The 19,471-nt window shown below is 50.3% G+C and overlaps 1 protein-coding gene across 1 annotated transcript; it reads right to left on the bottom strand.

Annotated features, from left to right (window-relative positions):
- Positions 1-2,132: 2,132 nt before the first annotated feature.
- Positions 2,133-13,320, bottom strand: LOC121168239 (cartilage intermediate layer protein 1). The gene is made up of 8 exons (XM_040998150.1): positions 13,260-13,320; positions 11,331-11,427; positions 10,172-10,437; positions 8,474-8,653; positions 7,523-7,837; positions 6,654-6,762; positions 5,849-6,006; positions 2,133-4,501 (listed from the first exon to the last, which is right to left on the bottom strand). The coding sequence occupies exons 1-8, from the start codon at positions 13,318-13,320 to the stop codon at positions 2,133-2,135; spliced, it is 3,555 nt and encodes a 1,184-aa protein (XP_040854084.1).
- Between the last annotated feature and the right edge of the window lie 6,151 nt (positions 13,321-19,471).

Raw genomic sequence — 19,471 nt, forward strand, 5'->3', positions numbered from 1 at the left:
GGGGTGTCTGTGTTGCAGATGACTCTATCCTGACCCCCTCACGGGGGGGGGGTAGCCAACCTCCCCCAACCCTGTCCCAGGTGCCCTGGGCCAGCTGTCAAAGAGAACTGTTCTCTGGAAACAGGGAGACAAAAGTTAAGTCTGGAAGTGGGTCAAGTTGCAACGGAAAGGCCACTAGGTCTCAGCCCTGCCTTTGCTCATTCTCTCAGCAGTCATGGGGATGGGGTGCTCAGCCAGAGAGATTCTTAATTGATTTCACACTGAATATTCCTGGGAGCCAGGCATATGCTGATCCAAGAATACAAATCCAGCCCTGGCCAGAGGAGGCCAAAAGGAACTGTCCTGGGCTGGCCAGGGGCTCAGAGGAAGCTTTCAGTTCTGATTGTAAACAATACCCTCTTCTCCTCCAACCCCCTCAGTCTCTGCCCAACAGATGCTGGAGTGACTGGGAGGGGGTAGTGAATGCATGATACCCGGCTCCACACCCCACCAATGGGACTGTCGATGTTGCCAAGGTTCCTCTGGCACCACCCCCTGTCCTCTGATTGTTTTAAACCAGATCTCTGTTCCCAAAGCAAAACCCTGTCCATTTGGTCCAGCTGTCTTTACCCCCAGGGACAGGGGGCTGTTACGCAGCAGAGTTGGGGTCTGGAAAGGCGAGGTGTCATATGAAGAGTTTTGCAGAGTAAGAAAAAGACCCATCACCTCTGAGAGAGCTCAGCTGGCCCTGCTGGAGAAGGCAGGCAGACTTCCCAAGCCAGAGGACATATTGGCCAGTTTGCCAGACCCTGGACCAAACAATTGTATAAGTGCTACAGTATTGGAAAAAAAGAAGGAAGGAAAACTGGGGCATGATTGTAGTCTTGCTCAGGAGTCCAGAACATGCTCACCACTCCAGGAATCTCTGCAAATGGAAACTATGATCCTTGACAACAAACTTGACTGATGTGGGGTGTGCCTAGATGCCCAGCCCTGTAACTTCGGAGACCTGGCTCCACACCACCTTGTGACTGCTTCCCAACACCCCCTCTGCTCCTCTGAGCACCTGGATCACTTTACTGGCAAACACAGACAGGACTGTAGCCTTAGAATCCAAGTATACAGAATGTCTACCTATTGGCATCTTTACCTTGGACTTCAAGTAAGGATAAAAGTAAACATTAAGAAATCAGCATCCCAGTGTAATTGTAGATGCTGGGTGTTCTTTCTAAACTTGGTAGGGGAACTATGGTTATCCTCTCCACTGGACACCTTGACTTTGAAGATACCCTATAGGTTATCTAAGATTTTTTTAAAGTTTTTTTAAAGCTATTTAAGTTTTGAGTAGAAATATTGTGACTTATTTCTTTATGATTGAACTGTGAATAGAGGGCTTGCTTATATCATGCAGACCAATGGCAAGAGAAACATTTTCGGGCCTGGTGGTGTGGCCTAGCGGCCAAAGTCCTCACCTTGAACGCGCCAGGATCCCATATGGGTGCCGGTTCTAATCCCAGATGCTCCACTTCCCATCCAGCTCCCTGCTTGTGGCCTGGGAAAGCAGTCAAGGACGGCCCAAAGCCTTGGGACCCTGCACCCGTGTGGGAGACCTGGAGGGAGTTCCTGGATCCTGGCTTCGGACAGGGACAGCTTAGGCCGTTGCGGTCACTTGGGGAGTGAATCATCAAATGGAAGATCTTCCTCTCTGTTTCTCCTCCCCTCTGTATATCTGATTTTGTAAAAAAATAAATAAAATCTTAAAAAAAGAGAGAGATACATTTTCAATTCATTATCTGATCCTCAGCACCAGATTAGCCTTATTGCAAAGATGGGCAAAACCATGCAGAACAACCAGGAAGTACTTCTGCATTAATGACACTACATAAAAGACAGGCCAAGCTGTAGAGGTTTACCAGTGGCCAATTTCTGTGTTCTTTAAAAAAAATGAAAATAAAATAAATAGCACAAATAGGCTTTATTTTGCTATGTAGGGGCATATCAGTATCATGGGATGAGGAGAATAAGTCAAAGGCATGAGCAAATAAACAAGCCAATTGTACCAAACCAGATGTGTTTAAATTAACCAAGTGACAGTTTGTGCCTCAGTGTCAGAACGACTGTCACACGAGGTGGGGTAGGAAGCACCGTAACATTTAGTTGCTCAGGGGTTGCTGAGCAGCCCCAGAGAACCTCCAGGGGGCTGCTCCCTCAGGCTGGCGCTGGCCACCCCTCCTGGCCCGCTGCTGCCTCCTCAAGGACACTCTTCCTCGGCCAGTGCCTGCAGCAGGGGTCCTGGCTGGGGTGCTCTGGAGGTACTGGAAAGCACTCTGACGGCCCACCTGCCTCTCCACACAGTTAAAGGTGAGCGCCACGCCCACATTGCTCTTCATGATTCTGGAAGAGCCGTCAGACGTGCCATCAAAGCACCTGCCAAGCGCTATCTCCTTGGCTGTGCGGGGATCCTGGTCAGTGACTGTGTAGATACCATAATTGTGGCCTAGCGGGTCCAGGGGTGCCAGCATAGTGTACTCGCTGCTGTCGTTGTTGACCGCCAAGGGTAGGTGGTTGACCAGGTACTCGTGCAGCATGGAGTTCACGCTGACTCGCTGGCAGCTGCCCTGGGGGATGACTTTGACCAGGGTGCGGTCCACGCGGTCCTGGTCGTAGAGCATCCCACTGCACTTGAACTCCAGACATGCTGATGAGACATTAGGCTGGTCCCTATCTCGAGTGCTCTTCACATCTCGGATCCCGTACAGCTTCCCCACTGTCTGTCTGTGGGTACCCCCCATGTTGCGAGATCGCACATTCACCTCCAGCGGTCCCACAATCTTCACCTTAATGTAGCAGGCCCTGAACTCCATTGGCTTGGGCCACCACGCTAAGTAATCTTCAGTCCAACCCATGGGGTCATCTTCATTGAAGGGGACCGTGTTGTAGTCATACCGATCTCCCTCAACCTGGTAGAACCGGAAGTGGGCTGCACTGGGAGGTGCCTCCTCACAGGCCCTAAGATTCTCAAAGGCATAGATGGGCCCATTGCTCTCCTCAGCTGAGTTGGGCCTTGGCTTGGCCATGCTGATCTGGAACGCTGTCTTTTTAACGCGTGGGTCCTCGTGGTCTGTCCGACGATACTTGAGCTTGTTGAGGTAGGGCTGGGGCACGCCAATTGCATTTGGATTAAATTTGGGAAAGGACTCTACTGCTTCCAATTCCTCCCCAGCCAGACTGGCCAAGACGTAGGCGGAATAGGCATCAGGGGACTGGTCGTCACAGAAGGCAGGCAGGCAGGCTCCATTGGGGCCTGTAATGACACTGTCGAAGCGGCCCCAAGCCCTAGGGTTGGATGAGAAGCCAGTTCTTGGCTCCAGGTTGATCACAGAGACCACGACCCCCTGGATCTGCTCGCTGGGCAGGAACCTCTCACTCCGATAGGCCCTCACCTTAACAAAGCACCTCCGGCTTTCAGGGACATCCAGGTTAAACAGCCTCCTCTCCCGGATCTCCAGGTTACCCACCAAGAACGTTCTCTGCTCCCTTTTGTTCCTCCCTGGGCTCTCCAACAGGAAATCACCTTCCTCCTCCCATAGCCCCGTGTCAGGGTTGAGTGACCAGAGTTTCATGGCAGACAGATGCTCTGGCATCTTGACCTGGGTCGAGTCAAGTCGGACTTTCACCTTGCCAGCATTAAGTGGCTTTGCCGTGGCCTCCTCTGTGAAGTCCACTGAGAACATACCGTATGTCCGAAGGGGCAAGGTATCTCCCTCATCATTGACAAAGTTCAGGTCACTCTGAGCGGCTGTGGCTGTGGAAACATCACGTGGATCCAGGAAGGTAACACTGGCCTTCACTTTACCAGCATAGGGCTCCCCGTTCTGCTGGAAGAAGCTGTTGGATGGGATCTCCAATTCGGCCATGGGATCTTCGCCATCCACTTCCCCCAGGGGGATGACGTTGGTCTCCGTGGCTTCCAGGATGATGGGCTCTTTCTGGCGAAGCATCTTAATCTCATGGAACACAGCACTCCCCTTCCTGTTAAAGGGCAACACTTTGGTGGTGTTGACAAACTTCTGCAGTCGGTCCACAAACGTGAGTACCAGCCTCTCTGTATCCTGAGGTACGTGCAGTGTGAAAGTGCCCTTGTAGCCAGTCATGCTTACACGGTGGCCCCCCAGGTATACATGGCCAAAGCGCATGGGCTCCCCGGTGTCCGCTGCACTGACGCGGCCCCGCACAATGCTCCTTGTCTCCGTGCATCGCTGGCAGCTGCACTCCGCAGCCACCTTGGTGGGCAGCGTGTACCCATTGCATTGGATTTCCCTCTCCTCAGTCTTGGAAATGCCACAGCAGTTCTCCACAGCATCCTGGCACCTGAGGCCGTGATCCTGCTGTCCGGCACAGGTCTTGACTGGGCAGCGGCCCACGTCATAGTAGAAGGAGTTGGTGGCATTCTGGAAGCAGTCATGGGGCAGCCTGATTAGATAGCTCTCAGGGACTGGGTTGCAAGGAGCCGCATCAGGCGCTGTGGAGGGAAATGGAATGTGTACTAAGATGTAAGTTCATGTTCTACTCAAAGGGCGCCTACTCTAGAATCACCTCTCTGCTTTTCAGAGACTATGGATGCTCACAGAGCTCTCAAGAAAGGGAGATGGAGCAGTTCCTGCTAAGCCTATTGAGTACTTATGGAAACAACACTGGTTTGCTAAGACCACTAGAGTGGTTCTCAATGACATGGTCTTGAGAAAATTTGGGGGTGTTTTAATGAGGGGTGCTGCTGGTATGGACTGGGGCCGTGGATGGTTCAGGTCCTACAACACCAGGCACTGTCCTGCCAGAAGAGTTTTCCTGTCACCTGCATGGCCTTCCCATTTATGTGGGAAGATATTTAGAGCCTGTTTAAGATGATCGGAGCCTAGCATATTTTACATGGCTTTAATTACACACTAATTTTTGAAAGGATGCGAGCTCCCCAAGTGAACCAAGTGAACTCCCCAAGTACCCACAACAGCCAGAGCTGTATCAATCTGAAGCCAGGAACCAGGAGCCTCCCCAAGTCTCCCATGCGAATGCAGGGTGCCAAGGCATTGGGCCATCCCCCACAGCCTCCCCAGGCCACAAACAGGGAGCTGGAAAGGAAGTGGAGCAGCTGGGATACGAACTGGTGCCCACATGGGATCTTGGTGCATGCAAGGCAAGGACTTTAGCCACTAGGCTACCATGCCTGGCCACATCCCCTTGCTTTCTAAGAACAAGTTCTTAGTTGGTTTTCAGTCTCAAGCTTCCCCTACCTCCAACTTTAAATTTCAATCAAGTCACTCTTTCTTTATAAGGCTTCCCTGCTTTCCCCACTCCTGTTCTTTTGCTCACATCAGTCCATGGCTACAAATCAGAACCTCGTGGGCAATTTTAAACCATGCAGGCTCAAACCATATCCCATGCAGGCCAATTACATCAGGCTCTCCAGGAGGCCAGATGGAGGCATCTATATTTAAAAACAAACAAACAAAAAAACCCCACTCAATCAATAGTGCTAATAGGCACCCCTGGCTGAGAACCATTATTTAAGGCCTAGTAGAAAAACTACCCCTTAGCACAGCCATCTATGGGCACTCCTTTCTGGTAGGTATCATTCTCTCATGCAGTTAAAAGTTCATGGTACTTTATCTCCTGTTTTAGCTGCATTTTTCCATCTTTATTTATATTACTTCACCCCCTCCTCAAAAGATGACTGTGATGGCAAGAATCAGGTTCCACCTATGTGTGCTGGAATGCACAGCAGACAAACCTAAGTTCTTACTGCTCAATTGTGTCCATTGGGCTGTGAGCCCCACTGCAGAGTCAGGACCCCTAGGAACTCAGACAGACTTACCTATGACCATCAGCTGGGCAACCCGGGATTTCACAGCCCCAGCATCGCTCTGAGCCTTACAGAAGTACTCCCCAGCCTGGTCCTGCTGCAGGTTCCTCATCACCAGCTTACTCTCATGCTTGTAGAGGGAGGGATCCAGCAAAGTGTTGTTGTGGTACCTGCCAGTAAAGAAGAGGTAGAGCCTGAATGGGCAATGGGGGAGCGGGCATCTCAAATGATGGTGCCAGGAGTAAGCAGCCAGGGACAGGCGGCTTGACAAGAAATATTCTTATAGTTGCCAGTGCCACCTTGGATTCAGCTCATTCGAGAGCACTAATTGGCTTAAAGGGTTAAGTTCAAAGCCCAGCCCCAGTACATAACTGGCAATAGATCCTTGGACAAATCATTTCACCACCCCCTCTGATCCCTGAGCCTCAGCCTGCTGGACCATAAAGTGGGAGCAATAATTTGATCTCAGAAACATGATAGTGGCTGTAAAATGTTGGTAAAGAGTGAAGGACCCACAACCATTGGGGAAATACAGTGAAGGAAGCTTGGTCTGCTTTCTGGGGAGATACCAATCAAGACTCCAAGACCAGAGACGCTCTGGGAGACCCCTGCTTTCAGGGGTCTTACTGACTGTCTGAGCAGCCTCCATCACATTGGCTTCCACCTGTAAGTACCAGCCAGACTCCATATGGTGTCTTACTTGCAACTTGATCCTACTGACTAGTATGACTATTACTATTCATAAATCCAGACCCAACACAAGAAAGCTCTGGTCTCTGAGAGGGAAGCTGGGCCAGGTATCCAGCTGAAGACGTACCAGAAATACTTCTCTGGATTGGGCTTCCCCGTGGCCTTACAGCACAAGGACACACTCTGGCCAGCTCTCCGTGCTTTTGTCTGGGGACTTGTCACCATGTATGGAGTCTCTGTAGCAGAAGATAAAGAAGAATGCTCTGCTTGTTCTGTGTGACAGGTTTCAGAGTGCCTTGCTTCCTCAGGGTCTTGGATGGCTTTTACATCGTATGGCTGTCCCCACCTCCACCCTGTCCACCACCAGCCCTGATACCTAAGCAAGCAGGTTTCAGACTGGAGGCTACCTCCTCTTCATCCTCAGCCTCCCAAGCAACACCCAAGAGGGAACCAAGGGGATTTTGTACCCACCAAGATTCCCAAGCACTCCCACTGGAACAGGACTGGCTGTTTGTGATAATGCAGTAGTCATGTTCTGCTGCCAACAGCAGAAATTTTTGGCGATTTGCTTTCCCCACCCCCACCCCTGCCACCAATAGTGTGCTTCTCTCTGTGACCTACAAACCTCACACCAAGGTGCTCAGGGAAGACCTCATGCATTGGATAGGGCAAATTATGCAGGTATCTGATGGACCAAAATAGAAAGCAGAGTCCATGGCATAAGTGCAAAGGCCCTGGGTGAGAGTTAGTGTGTTTGAGTGACAGTTGGGAAGACATGATGGCTGAAGGAGAGTAACCCAGTGTGGAGAGTGTATTAAAGGAGAAAAGAGAGGTAATGGCTCGGGTGGTGGGGGATCTGGAATCATGGCTTGCAACCATCATAAGGATTTGGAGTTTTACTGTAGAAAAGGTGGGGAAGCCAACTTTTGGCACCATGACCCTCTTATTGGATACTCTTACCCTCCTCACCAGCCCTACCCCAGAGCATGTGGTTACCTGCTCTCACGAACTCAGCATTGACGGTAGCTGCTTTCAGTCTAGTCTTAGGCATTGTGAGCATAATGGGAGCAAACTTGGTCTTTGTAATCTTCAAGACACTTTGACCATCAGGGCACAAACCAGGGACACGAAACCTCCCATTGCTGTCGGTCTGAGTCAGCAACTTAGGCTTCTTGGTCAGTAGGTAGACGGTAGCCCCTGGGGCTGGGGCACCGCCAGGGAGGGAGACAACTCCATGAAGTGTGAAGTCCTGGCACATGCAGGCATCGCAGTCAGCATTCACTTTCCCCATGGAGCAGGTCAGGTCACATGCTGCAGAACAAGGGACCACATCAGCAGGACTCACGTAGATCCCAGCTCTTCTGCAACCACAGTCCGACCTGCAGGTTCAAATGTGCTTCCCCTTACACTTTATGCCTTTGCTACTCTTCCTTCTCCACCTGCATCACTACCTCTTACTCATCCTTCAAGACTTAACCCAGGCTACCCCTTCTAGAAAGTGCCCCTGGAGAGACCGGTGTTGTGGCCCAGTGGATAAGACACTTCTTGTGTCACCGGCTCTGCTTCTTATCCAGCTCTCTGCTAATGGTCTGGGATGTCACAGACAGATGGATCAAGTACTTGAACCCTTTCTACTCAAATGGCAGATCTGAATGGAGTTCCTGATCCTACCCTGGTTGTTACAGCCATTTCGGGAGTAAACTAGCAGGTGGAAGATTCTCTCTCATCCACTTCGTTAGATAAATAGTTTTAAAAATAAATAGAAAGCTTTCCCTATTTCCTCAAGCTTTGATACTTGACCCTGCGCTGTGTTCCTATATTATCTCATATATTCCCATCAGAGCATGTAACAGATGCTCAGTTAACATTCAATGAGTGACTGATAAAATCCATCCCTGACAAGCCTTCTAACCCATCCATCTAGGCTGTGCCAGCAGAGGACAGTACCTGTACAAGCCTGGGACACACAGAGCCGGCCTTCCTCAGTGGCCTCGGTGCACAGTGACATTGTCTCTGCCAAGCAGGCGCGTGTGCGGGTCTGCACGCCAGTCTGGCCACAAGCAGCTGAGCACTTGCTCCAGGCAGACCAGGAGCTCCAGATGCTCTCTGAGTCCCGGCGCAGGGACCCTGCAAAACACAGTCACAGACAGTCTGACCTTCCTCCCACAAGGGCCCTGTTAGGAAACTGATCCTGAGGCTCCTTCTGATGGGGTTGGATCATCGATGTCATGGATGTTTGCATTTGCTGCAATGACTTTTTTTCAACAGACAGGAGTCACAGTTCTGGCACTCAAGGGTTAGTGGAGGCCTACACAGGGCTGGCAGCCAAGCACATGAACTTTGGCTTGCTACCCTAGGGTGTATACACGATCCCCACATTACTTCTCCATCTGTGGGGGAATTGCCACATATTCCTGCAGAAGTCAGGGCCTAGGATCTGTGGGGACTTGGACATCTAACATCCTTTGCTCACCTGCTCACCTCCAGTCTATCGTCCCAGACCTCATCCAGAAGACCAGCCTGAGTATTCCCTCCGTGTGACCACCACTGGCACTTGGCCTACCAAGTCAGGCTGTGTAGACGGGCAGGACCCCAGATGGGAGGGTGCCCATCTAAGCTCACCTGCCCCCACTCCATGTCTGTATTATCCAGTGTGTATGGGAGGGAGAAAAGGATGAGAAGAACATGATCTCTGAAAGCACAAAGGACCCACATCCCAGCTCTGCAACTCTCAGCCTGCAATCACAAAAAGTTACTCAACCTTTCTTAGCTTCATTTAACTTGTCAAGATGGAGATGCCTGAGGCCAGCATCATGACACAGCAAATTAAACCTCCACCTGCAATGCCAGCATACCATAAGAACACAGGTTCCAGTACTAGACTTCACTTTAATTCCAGCTCCTTGCTAATGTGCCTGGGAAAGCAGCAGAAGATGGCCTAAGTGTTGGGCCCCTGTTACCTCGGTGAGAGACCCAGATGAAGCTCTGGCTTTGGTGTGGCCTAGCCCCAGCTGTTGCAGTCATTTGGGGAGTGAAGCAGCAGGTGGGAGATTCTCTCTCTCTCTCTCTCTCTCTCCTGTGTGTGTTTGTGTGTCTATGTGTGTGTAACTCTGCCTTTCAAATAAAATAAATTAATTTTTAACTGAAATTTCAGATTTCTGAGAAGCCAATTGTAAAGGCTGAATAATATGGATAACTCAGGTGGATCTGTCATATCAGGACAGTGTAGAAACTTAACATTCCATCAGCATTTGCTCAGATCAAGCCCTTTGCATCAATTATCTCATTTAATCCTTATAAAAACTTCTAAAGAGATGCGTGATTCCTTATTCTGCACATGAAGAACCTGAGCCTAAGAGAATGTCAGGAAGTTTCTGGATGGAACATGGTCCACATGGTAGGTATAGGATTTAGTCCCAAGCAGCCTGACTCCAGAGTCAGGGGTCTTCACCACAGTGTCACTCAAACTCAACATGACAGGTTGCTCAGAGAACACCTAAAAATGTGGAACTCTGTGGGAAAATTTCCAGCACTAACAGCATGGCATGACTCATTGTCCTGAGTTCCTGCCACCAGAGGCAGCCTCTGGCCTCTCCCTGTGCCATGGCTGGTAGGAAGAAATGGTTGGGGACCACCTAGGCTCACCTGGTGGGCAGAGGAAGCGCACAGTGTAATTGGAGCAGTTACGGCCCTGCCGCTGTTCCTTGTTCAGGCACCAAAAGCCTTCGTGGGGGCTGCCATGGACCACCTGGCCATTGCTGCCCGCGGGCATCCAGTCAGTGGTCCGAGCCTCTAGCCTCAAGGGACGGGCACACACACGATCACCGTAGTAGAAACGAATGGCATCTAGCCGCTCATAGTCGCCCAGCCCACCTGGATGATCAATGTTGAACCATGTGGTCCACTCGCCACTGGGACCTGTGACAGAGACAGATTAGCAGGAGCCATCTCTTAGTGCCCCAGGCGACTTCCAGCCACTTCCTGCTCAGCCCCTGGGCATCATCCCTGGGACCTCTTACACCCCTGACCCTGGGATTCCCCCCTCCTGGCTTCTCTATATCCCCACTGCCAAGATTTCTATTCAAGTTCTCATGGGCCTGGGTGAACCAGTCAGTAGCTTCCTGTCTGATCTGATCTCTGTGCTTCAAGGGTCGCCCTGTACCCCAGTGATGCCCCTTCCCGGCACAGTTGTCAGGGTGAGCTTGCTCCATGGATTGGGCCACACCACTCTTCAGCTAGCTACTGTCACCATGCCATCCTCATCTCCCCTGCTCCCTCCCTGCCAGGCTGTGCCCTGGCCCCAGGCAGCTGGGTATGACGCCTGCAATGGATTAGGCAGCTTCATGATTCTGAGATGTCCTATACACTAGGCCTCTCTCCCTGGGCAGATATATAGGCCAAATGTCATGTAAAAATGGACAAGCACTTGGCACCACAGAAGAGACACCATTTGGAATGCCCTCATCCAGTATCGGAGTGCCCTGGGCTCCGCCTCCACCCCAGCTTCCTGCACATCCAGGGATGCAGCTGGGAAGGCTCAAGGGATGGCTGCCAGTTCAAGCTCCAGGCTTCTGATTTGAGCCTTGCCCAACCTCAGGTATTGTGGGCATTTAAGAATTAAGCAATGGATAAAACAACTATCTCTCCAATTAGTAAATATATATATATATATATTTTTAATTAAACACACACACAATCTTTTGCAGTGGGATTGCAGAAAACCCTGAATTGTCTTAAGAATGACCTTCTCCCCCATCCCCCACCCTGTATTCTGCTCGTTGTGCTCTCCTCATTGCCCCACCACTCACTGTCTGGAGGGTTAGCAGGCTTGGCCAAGACACTGGGTGTCCTCTTCCCAGGCTGGACTCTTCTCACAGACTGGGTGAGCATCATCTGCCTCCCTGAGGGCAGAAGGAGAAGAAGTTGAACCATTAGTGGGGACCAGAATGAAAAGAAAGATACAGGGGCCTCATCCGGCAGGGGAGGTTCCTACTGGGATTCAAATCCTTCCTCCACCACTTACTGCTGTACAACCTTAAAAGAGTTTTAGTCTTCAGAGCTCATTTCCTGGTAACATAAAGATGCATTTGCAAGTTATTGTGAATGTAAAGGGACCTGGTATGTGGCACATGCTCAGAGAAAGAACATTGCCTTCCACTTGGTCCAGAAAACCCATCACAGATACTGGCACTGTTGCTGGCACTGTTGAGCACCCTCAGGCTGTGGCTCCCATGTCCGTGTCTGGACCTGTCCTTCTTGGCAAAATGGGGCCTCATTCTGTTCTTGATTCCCTTTTCCTGGGGATTGCCATGAGGCCTCAAGGAAATCAAAGGAAAACCTCTCTGAAATACATGAAGATTGAGAGTATGGTCTCTAGAAGCCCCATCCCTTCCTAACCGTGTGACCTGGAACAAGTGACTTAGCCCAGCTGACCTCGTGTTTTCTATCCAGCCATGAGGATGAGAATAGTTCCTACCATGGAGGACTGTTCACCAAGTCCACTAAGAGCAACACCTTACATGACGTGGATGCCGAGTGACATGTTAGTAACTCCTTTTAGCTCAGTGCTGTGCACAGAGCTGTACCAATTCCCTTCCCTTGGCAAAGTCCAGCTTTGTGACTCCACCCTCCCATGAAGGATGGGAATGGCCTCATTGAGAGAGTGTCCTCAATTTTCTGACCCTAGCTTGACTGGGTCTACCTAGGGATGGGTACAAGATCCTCAGGGTGCAGGAGGTCCCCGTCCTGTCCCACCCAAGGCTGGCTTGGGAGCTGCAGAATGGAAGTGGTGGGGGGAGGGAAAGCAGAGAGCTGCGAAAGCTGGGAGAGATGAACTCTCGTGGCAGAAACCAATTCATTCTGCTGCTTGATTGGGATGATGGGAGTACTTTTTCATCAACCTAATCTGATTGCCTCTCATTTGGTTGCATGCTAATCATCTCCACACACAGCAGCTGGCACAATGGAAAGAGCCAGACAGGGGGCTGAGCAGCTGGTGGCTTACATAGCCTCTATTCTGCATCTGTGGTCACAAAGCTCATGGGGACAGGCAAACGATTTTAAAGCTCTAACCGAGTGTGTGGTTAGAAATCAGCAGGGAAGCGGAGGTGGGAGGGGGCGTCCAGGGCAGGGCTGAGAGCTTTGTCTGGAGGGTGAGCAGGTGCACTAGGCTGAGTCTCTCTACCTGGATGTCCCTTTCAGAGCTCAGGAACACCAAACAGGGACAGATCAGAGGGCAAGGAGATCAGCAGGAGTGTGGGCGAGGAGTCTGTGAAATTTGGCTGCATGATCCAAAGGACACGAAGCTTTAGGCCAGAAACATTTCCATGAAACTAAAAACAGACCAACACCCAAACCTTGCTTTGGAGAACCCAGCCAGCCCCTGCGATTCCCTCTAGCTTTGGCTGCCAAGAATGTCAGAGCTAAATTTAGTGTTCAGGGCCATCCACCCTCTTCCTTGCCTCCTCCCCTGCTCATCACTCTTGTCATTCAAGAGGTTTTCCATGGTGAGTTTTAATATTGGGAACTGTTTCTGTTTTTTTGCTTTTGTTTTTGTTTGTTTATTTTTAGGAGAAGCAGGCAGGGTGTGTGTTATTAGTAAATCCATAAAATGGCCTCAATTCCTAGGGCCATCATTATATGCTAAGGTAGATGCATGATTGGACCCCAGACCCGCTACGACTTCACTATAGCAAGTGGGAGACCTAGGAGCTGGCAGATACTTAGCCGGTACCCAGCACGGAGGTGATTTCCAGGAGCAGGAAGGAGAATATCCAGGCCTTGGTCCCTGCCATCTTTTCCCCAGGTCTTCTCAGGAGTAGAACAGGAGACAAGGACAGTGCTTCATAGAAATGTGGTCCCCTGGGCAGGTTCTCAGATCCAGTGACCTGCAAAGAAAAACAGCTTCAGGTTCCCCATTTCTGAGTTGTCACCTCTTATGCATCAAGCAGAACTATTACTTGACCTGTCAAAGAAAGATCGTTGGAAGCATGGACAGAAGGAAGTCCTCAGGAGTGGCACTGGCCCAAGTTGTGATGATGGGTGGCTTCGGAGGGGCAGAGCCTCAGACTCCAAGTTTAACTGAGACAGAGCTTGGTTCTGGTCCTGAGTCCTGGCTCCAGGACTCCACAATAACATCAGGCACAGGGGAGAGCAGAAGTGAGAGAGAGAGCTTCAAAATAACGCACCCTGAGGTGCATCTGTTCCATCTCCCTTTGGTGGGGCTCACCTTCTTACCTTACAAAGGATCATACTGATTCTTTGTAGCCCTAGACCCCACCCTGATAGAGGAGGCAGTCTAGAGGGCCCACTGGCTCAGACACAGCACCTCCATGAACACATTCCCAGATGTGCATGTTGCAGCTGGAACACATTGCGGGGCTGCTTGTTTGGGGCCTGGTTGGGAGTCATGCAGCTAGGAACCAGCTGAGGAAGAGTGGAAGGGGGTGCACTGTTGAGGATCCAGAGCTCCCCAGTAATGTAAGTACAGTTTAGGGGTGAGGGGCTGCAAGAATGGACAGAGGAAGACAGGCCTGGCAATGAGGGTGAGGAACTGAGGGGCACACATGGCCCAGACTCAGCAGAACATGTTTCTGTTTCGGCAGAGCTCTGGACGAATCCAAAGCTAGACAAATTCCAGGGGATTCCAAAGTGGTTCCTTCAATCTCCAAAGCTCAGGGCGTGGTAGGAAAAGGAAGATTCTTCCCCTCCAGAAGAAAAATCCAAAAGTACATGGATGTCCCAGGGGAAGAGAAAAGCAATTCTATGTAACAGATCTCCTAGTTAGAAAACCCGCTCCACTTCCCACCCCACCTGCTGCTCAGATAGGAATGGGTTCCAAGGTCTTAATTAATGCCTTCAAGTTTTATCTGAGCTCCTGAGACCCTGCAATACCATTCAGCCTGAGCCTGCTCCGGGGCCATCTGAGAGGCCAGGATTGCCGACAGTACCTTGTGGAAAAGCCATTTCCCATCTGGCAACCCACAGAGGTTGCTCAGTTCCCCACCTTCCCCCATTTCCTTGGCATTTTCCACGATGGCTAGGTCTCCCGGCCCACGCTCTTCAAAAGTCCTGGAAAAAGCAGACTGGCTGAACGCAGGACAAAGCTGGGTGCCCACAGGTAGAGAGACCCTCGGTGAAACCATTTGGGGTGCTGGGTGCTCCTGGCCTCACTTGGGGGAGGGAGGGAGAAGACTGGGAGGTGATGGAAGAGATGCAAGTAAGAAGGGGTGTCTTCTCTGTGGGAGATAATGGATCAGCCAGAAGTGAGGGGATGGGGAGCTCAGCGGAAGGTAGGAGGAACAGCAGAGCCAGAAAGCTGAGTGCAAGCAAGGGGCTGAGAGGAAAGGAGATGCAGCTCACCGGGTCTGGAACAGGACTTGGCAGCTGGGGGTCCGAGTATTCGCCTCCGCAGCCGTCCTGCCTCAGGCCCTTATATAGCACAGCTGGTGGCTCAGGCTGTGTGGCAGCCAGCCATGGGGAGCAGCAGCGAAACCAGATCTGAGCCTGGGCCTCCCCTCCCCTTGCCACATCCCCTGCAGTTCTCAGAGGCCAGGATTTCACATCCATAGCATTATGGGGAGATGCCGCAAAGCCTGGTGAGGGGCCAGGTGGGCTGCTGCCTGGGGCTCCTGGGGCCAGAGTCCAGAGACAGAGAGGTGGTCGGGAGGTACAGTGGGTGCTGGGAAAGAACCAAAGGGAATTCCACATCTGGGCAGTTATTTTGGGACTCTCACTGACCACCCCCCCCCAAACTTCCTTAGCCCTGGCACATGGCCAGTCTTAGCACAGCCCCCAAACAGATCCACAAGCGGCCTTAGCCACTCAGCTGGACATCAGCAACCAGAGTTGGGCCACTGCTGGGCACCTTGGGTCTCTGAGGTAAGCACTCAGTGAACTTCTGAAGGGAAGAGGGGCAGAGGAGTGGTGGGGGCACAGGAAGACACCTGGTGAGAGCAGTTCTTTCTTGCCCCTTCCTGGCACCTGCCTGTACACATGGGAACACCAGAGCTCCAGCAAGTGGACCCCTCTGACTTGCCAGACACTCTTGTCCTACCTGAAGCATCTTCCAAAAGTTAACAGAAAATGTGTATTTCAAAAAACCTAGGCAGGGATTCCAAATTTTTTGGCACCAAGATAACCTTAACTTTTAATGCATTCTCCTTGAACTTTTTGAGGTCCCTTCACACACGCATATATGTGCGTACGTGTCTGACCTCCTGTCTGGGTGTCCCCCAGCCTGTGGCCAGCTGAACTTACAGGTGGTGTAAGCAGCTGCCTGTGTCTTGGGGCTCCATCAGCCCCACTCTCTACCCTAGGTGAGATTGCCTAGGATAATCTGCTGCTGCTGCTGCGACTTAGACAACTTTCTCAGAGTTGCTGATCACTAGGACAGAGCCCAGCTGGAAGCAGAAGATGAGGTAGGAGGGTTTTGGGGAGCACAGAGGGAGCTCTTCAGGCTCTGCTGTATATTCTTTGGCTCATCCAGCTTGGGCTGGGCTTCCTGCCTCATACCAGCACTGAGAGATGGAGGCCTGTTCCTGTGGCTGTCCACAGCAGGTAAACTCTTTCAACACACCTACACTGAACTCTTTCCCAGAGCAGGGAAAGTGAACTTTCCAGAGCAGGTTAAGGTGACCCTCATGGGCTGAGATTCCGGGTAGTTTGATGCGGGGGGAGCACCCTTTGTCTAGGTTGCTCTCCTCTCTGTCCCAGTTGACTGGGCCCAAGTGGGAACAGCCAAGGAATAGCCCAGCCAAACCACAGAATATTCAGAAACAGCTAATCATTATTGTGAGTCACATGGTGTCAGCGCAGTTTTATGCTGCAGCAGATAACTGATACACACACTAAGTCTCTTTCAGTTGCAAGTGATTGAATCTGTGGGGTGTAACAAACTAGTGTCATGCAAGCCACTAAGATGTAACGTGCTCTGTTACAGGTCACTGGTAACTGAACCAGAGGCCATTCCTGTGTAGTGCATTCCATTAGCTCCATGCATACTCCTTGACTAGTGTCCCCAATGGAGAGAATGTCTCTTTCTCAGTTGTTTCAGCAAAATTTCCTTGGGAAAGTTCTCATTGGCTCATTGTTGACCTAGCCCCTTTAAACTTGGAGAAGGAAAGCTCTGATCAACCCATTTCTGGAGCCAAGGGTAGATTAGAACCCATTGGGATCATGTGAACTGATTTTTTTTTTCCTCAAAAGAAAACTGTGATATAGCTACCAGAAATAAAAAGAATAGATTCTGGGAGGTGAATAATAATGCATTTGTACTGAATCCACAGCCACAAACCAAGTGCCTTCTTCCTAGAATGTCTGGTTTATTGACCTTGATATCAACAGTCAGGAGCTAGGTCTAGCACTATGGCATAGCGGGTAAAGCTTCCACCTGAGATTTCCACATCCCCTGTGGGTGCCAGTTCAAGTCAGTTGTTCCATTTTGAATCCAGTTCCCTGCTGAAAACAAGGTGCTGTGTATGAACACCATAGGGATGCAGAGGTAACCCTGTTTTAAGCCTGAGGAGCATTCTGTGGTAACCACATTAAGCAGAGGAAGGAGAGTTCTCCGGGGTATGTTGAGGGGGAGGTGCTGTGGCCCATGCGCTAAGAATCTGCTCTCCCCTGGCTTCGACTTGGCTCAACCCTGGCCATTGTGGTCATCAGAGGCGTAAACCATGGATGGAAGAGTTTTCTCTCTTTCTTTCTCTCCCTCCTGTTTTCTCTCTCCTCTGTTCTTCCCTCTTTTTCTATAACTCTGACTTTCAAATAAACACATCTTAATATATATAAAGTCAGATTTATAGAGAGGAGAGACAGAGAGGAATATCTTCCATCCACTGATTTACTCCCCAAGTGGCTGCAATGGCTGGAGCTGAGCTGATCTGAAACCAGTAGCCAGGAGCTTCTTCTGGGTCTCCCATATGGGTGCAAGGTCCCAAGGCTTTAGGCTGTCCTCTATTGCTTTCCCAGGCCACAAGCAGAAAGCTGGAAGGGAATTGAAGCAGCCAGGATATGAACTGATGCCCATATGGGATCCCAGCGCATGAAAGGTGAGGACCTTAGTCACTAGCCTACCATGCTGGGCCCATCAAATAAGTAAATCATGAAAAAAAAGGGTGAAAGGAGGATTTGCCTCCCAGTCTTCCTGGCCACTCTCTCCAGGGGTTTGCTAGCATGTTCAACAATCTCACTGTGCATCAGCCAGATTGTACTACTAGGCTTCCCATAACCCCAGATCTCTTCCCATAACCCCTAGACAGGGCCTCCACGGCTCTGAGTATGGGATGGCTTCAGCTCTGACCATGACAATGTTGGGAGTTCTGGGCAGTGTTGTGTGGGGATGAGGGGAGGTGGATGCTGGTGTGTGCTCTCCTTAGCTGTGTGTTCTTCATGTGTCTGTTATTGGCTAGAGCTGAAGAAAGCTGAGAGTGAGGAGCAGAGTGTTTTCCCACACAACATCTGGGTTGTATGACTTGGTTCCTTTCCAAGTTTACTATCAGCCCTATAGCAGGAAAGGCGAGCTGGAAAATAGAAGGGCTGGGCTGGCCCTTGGTGACAGTGCAGGACAGAGGGTTAGTGAGACATGGAAACCCTTAGAGACCATTCTTACTGGATTCCCTCTTTGTTCCCACAAACTAAGCACTATGTTCGGAAACTAGAACATTGTCCATCCCCACAAGAGCAACAGCTTTGAGGGCAAATTGTTGGGCAGTGAGAGAGGGAGAAGTAATCTGAATCCCAAGCCCAATTGGCAAAATTAAAGTTATAATTCTCTACTGACTGAATAGTCCTAAAATGTTTGACAAACCCAAAGACTCATGTAAGCTCATTCACACTGAAAATATAAAATATTAGGGTGGTTACCCCAGTTATGGTGCAGTGGGTTAAGTAAGCTGGCACCTCCAACTCCAGCATACCATAGAGCATTTGAGCCCTGGCTATTCCACTTCCAGTTCAGCTCCCTGCTAATGCACCTGGGAAGGCAGCAGAGGATGGCTTGAGTGATTGAGTCCCTGCACCCATGTGGCAGATCTGGATAGTATTCCAGGCTCCTGGCTTCCATCTGGCCCAGCCCCCTTGCCGTTGCACCCATTTAGGGAGTGAATCAGAGGTAGAAAGCTCTCTTTTCACTCTCTCTCGTTGTAACTCTGCTTTTCAAATAAATGAAATAAACCTCACAAAAGATATAAAGTATTTCTTGATTCACTTCACTTTGGAGATATCCTGTGTGATTAATGGTGCTCTGCATGCCCAGCTGCCAGCAACCATTGACATGCTTTCCTGGGATCCACACAGTATGAGCCCTTTGAGTCTGCTCTTAGCAGAAGCATCCATGTTGCTGTGTGTGTTACTTTTACAGCTCAGTGATATTGTATTGTGTTTGCACCCCTCTTTGACCTTTTACCAGTGGAAGGATATGAAGTTTACCTCCAAGTTTTAGCAGTTGTACTTTATTTTATTGTTACTGGAAAAGTAGACTTATTGAGAGGAAAGACAGAGAGAAAGATCTTCCATCCACTGGTTCACTCCCCAAATGGCCACAATAGCTGGAGCTGAGCTTATCTGAAGCTAAGAGCTAGGAGCCTCTTCCAGGTCTCCCACATGGGTGCAGGGTCCCAAGGCTTTAGGCCATGCTCTTATTCTTTCCCAGACCACAGCAGGGAGCTGGATGGGAAGTGAAGCAGTCAGGACATGAATTGACACCCATAAGGGATGTTTACAAGTAGAGGATCAGCCAGCTGAGCTATCATGCCAGCCCTAGCAGTTATATTTTAGCTATAAATATTTACATACATGTTTTTGTGTAAACATGGTTTTCATTTATTTGGGGTGGATGCCTAAAAGTGTGGTTTTTCTGTGGCAAGTATATGTTTAACTTCTCCAGAAATTGCTAAGCTCTTTTCCAGAGTAACTGACCATTTGACATTCCCAGTGGGCACAAGA

This window comes from Ochotona curzoniae, unplaced genomic scaffold (genome assembly GCF_017591425.1).
Source record: "Ochotona curzoniae isolate NIBS_2020 unplaced genomic scaffold, NIBS_Ocur_1.0 patch79, whole genome shotgun sequence".
NCBI classification, from domain to species: Eukaryota; Metazoa; Chordata; class Mammalia; order Lagomorpha; family Ochotonidae; genus Ochotona; species Ochotona curzoniae.

Bases quoted from the DNA above. Each gene is read 5' to 3' on its own strand.
- LOC121168239 (XM_040998150.1), bottom strand. From the start codon at position 13,320: ATGGCAGGGACCAAGGCCTGGATATTCTCCTTCCTGCTCCTGGAAATC. The intron at 6,763-7,522 runs GTAACCACATGC...CTTCTGCTACAG, and splicing joins TGCTGAGTTCGTGAGAGCAG to AGACTCCATACATGGTGACA. The intron at 6,007-6,653 runs GTACGTCTTCAG...CTTTACTGGCAG, and splicing joins AATCCAGAGAAGTATTTCTG to GTACCACAACAACACTTTGC.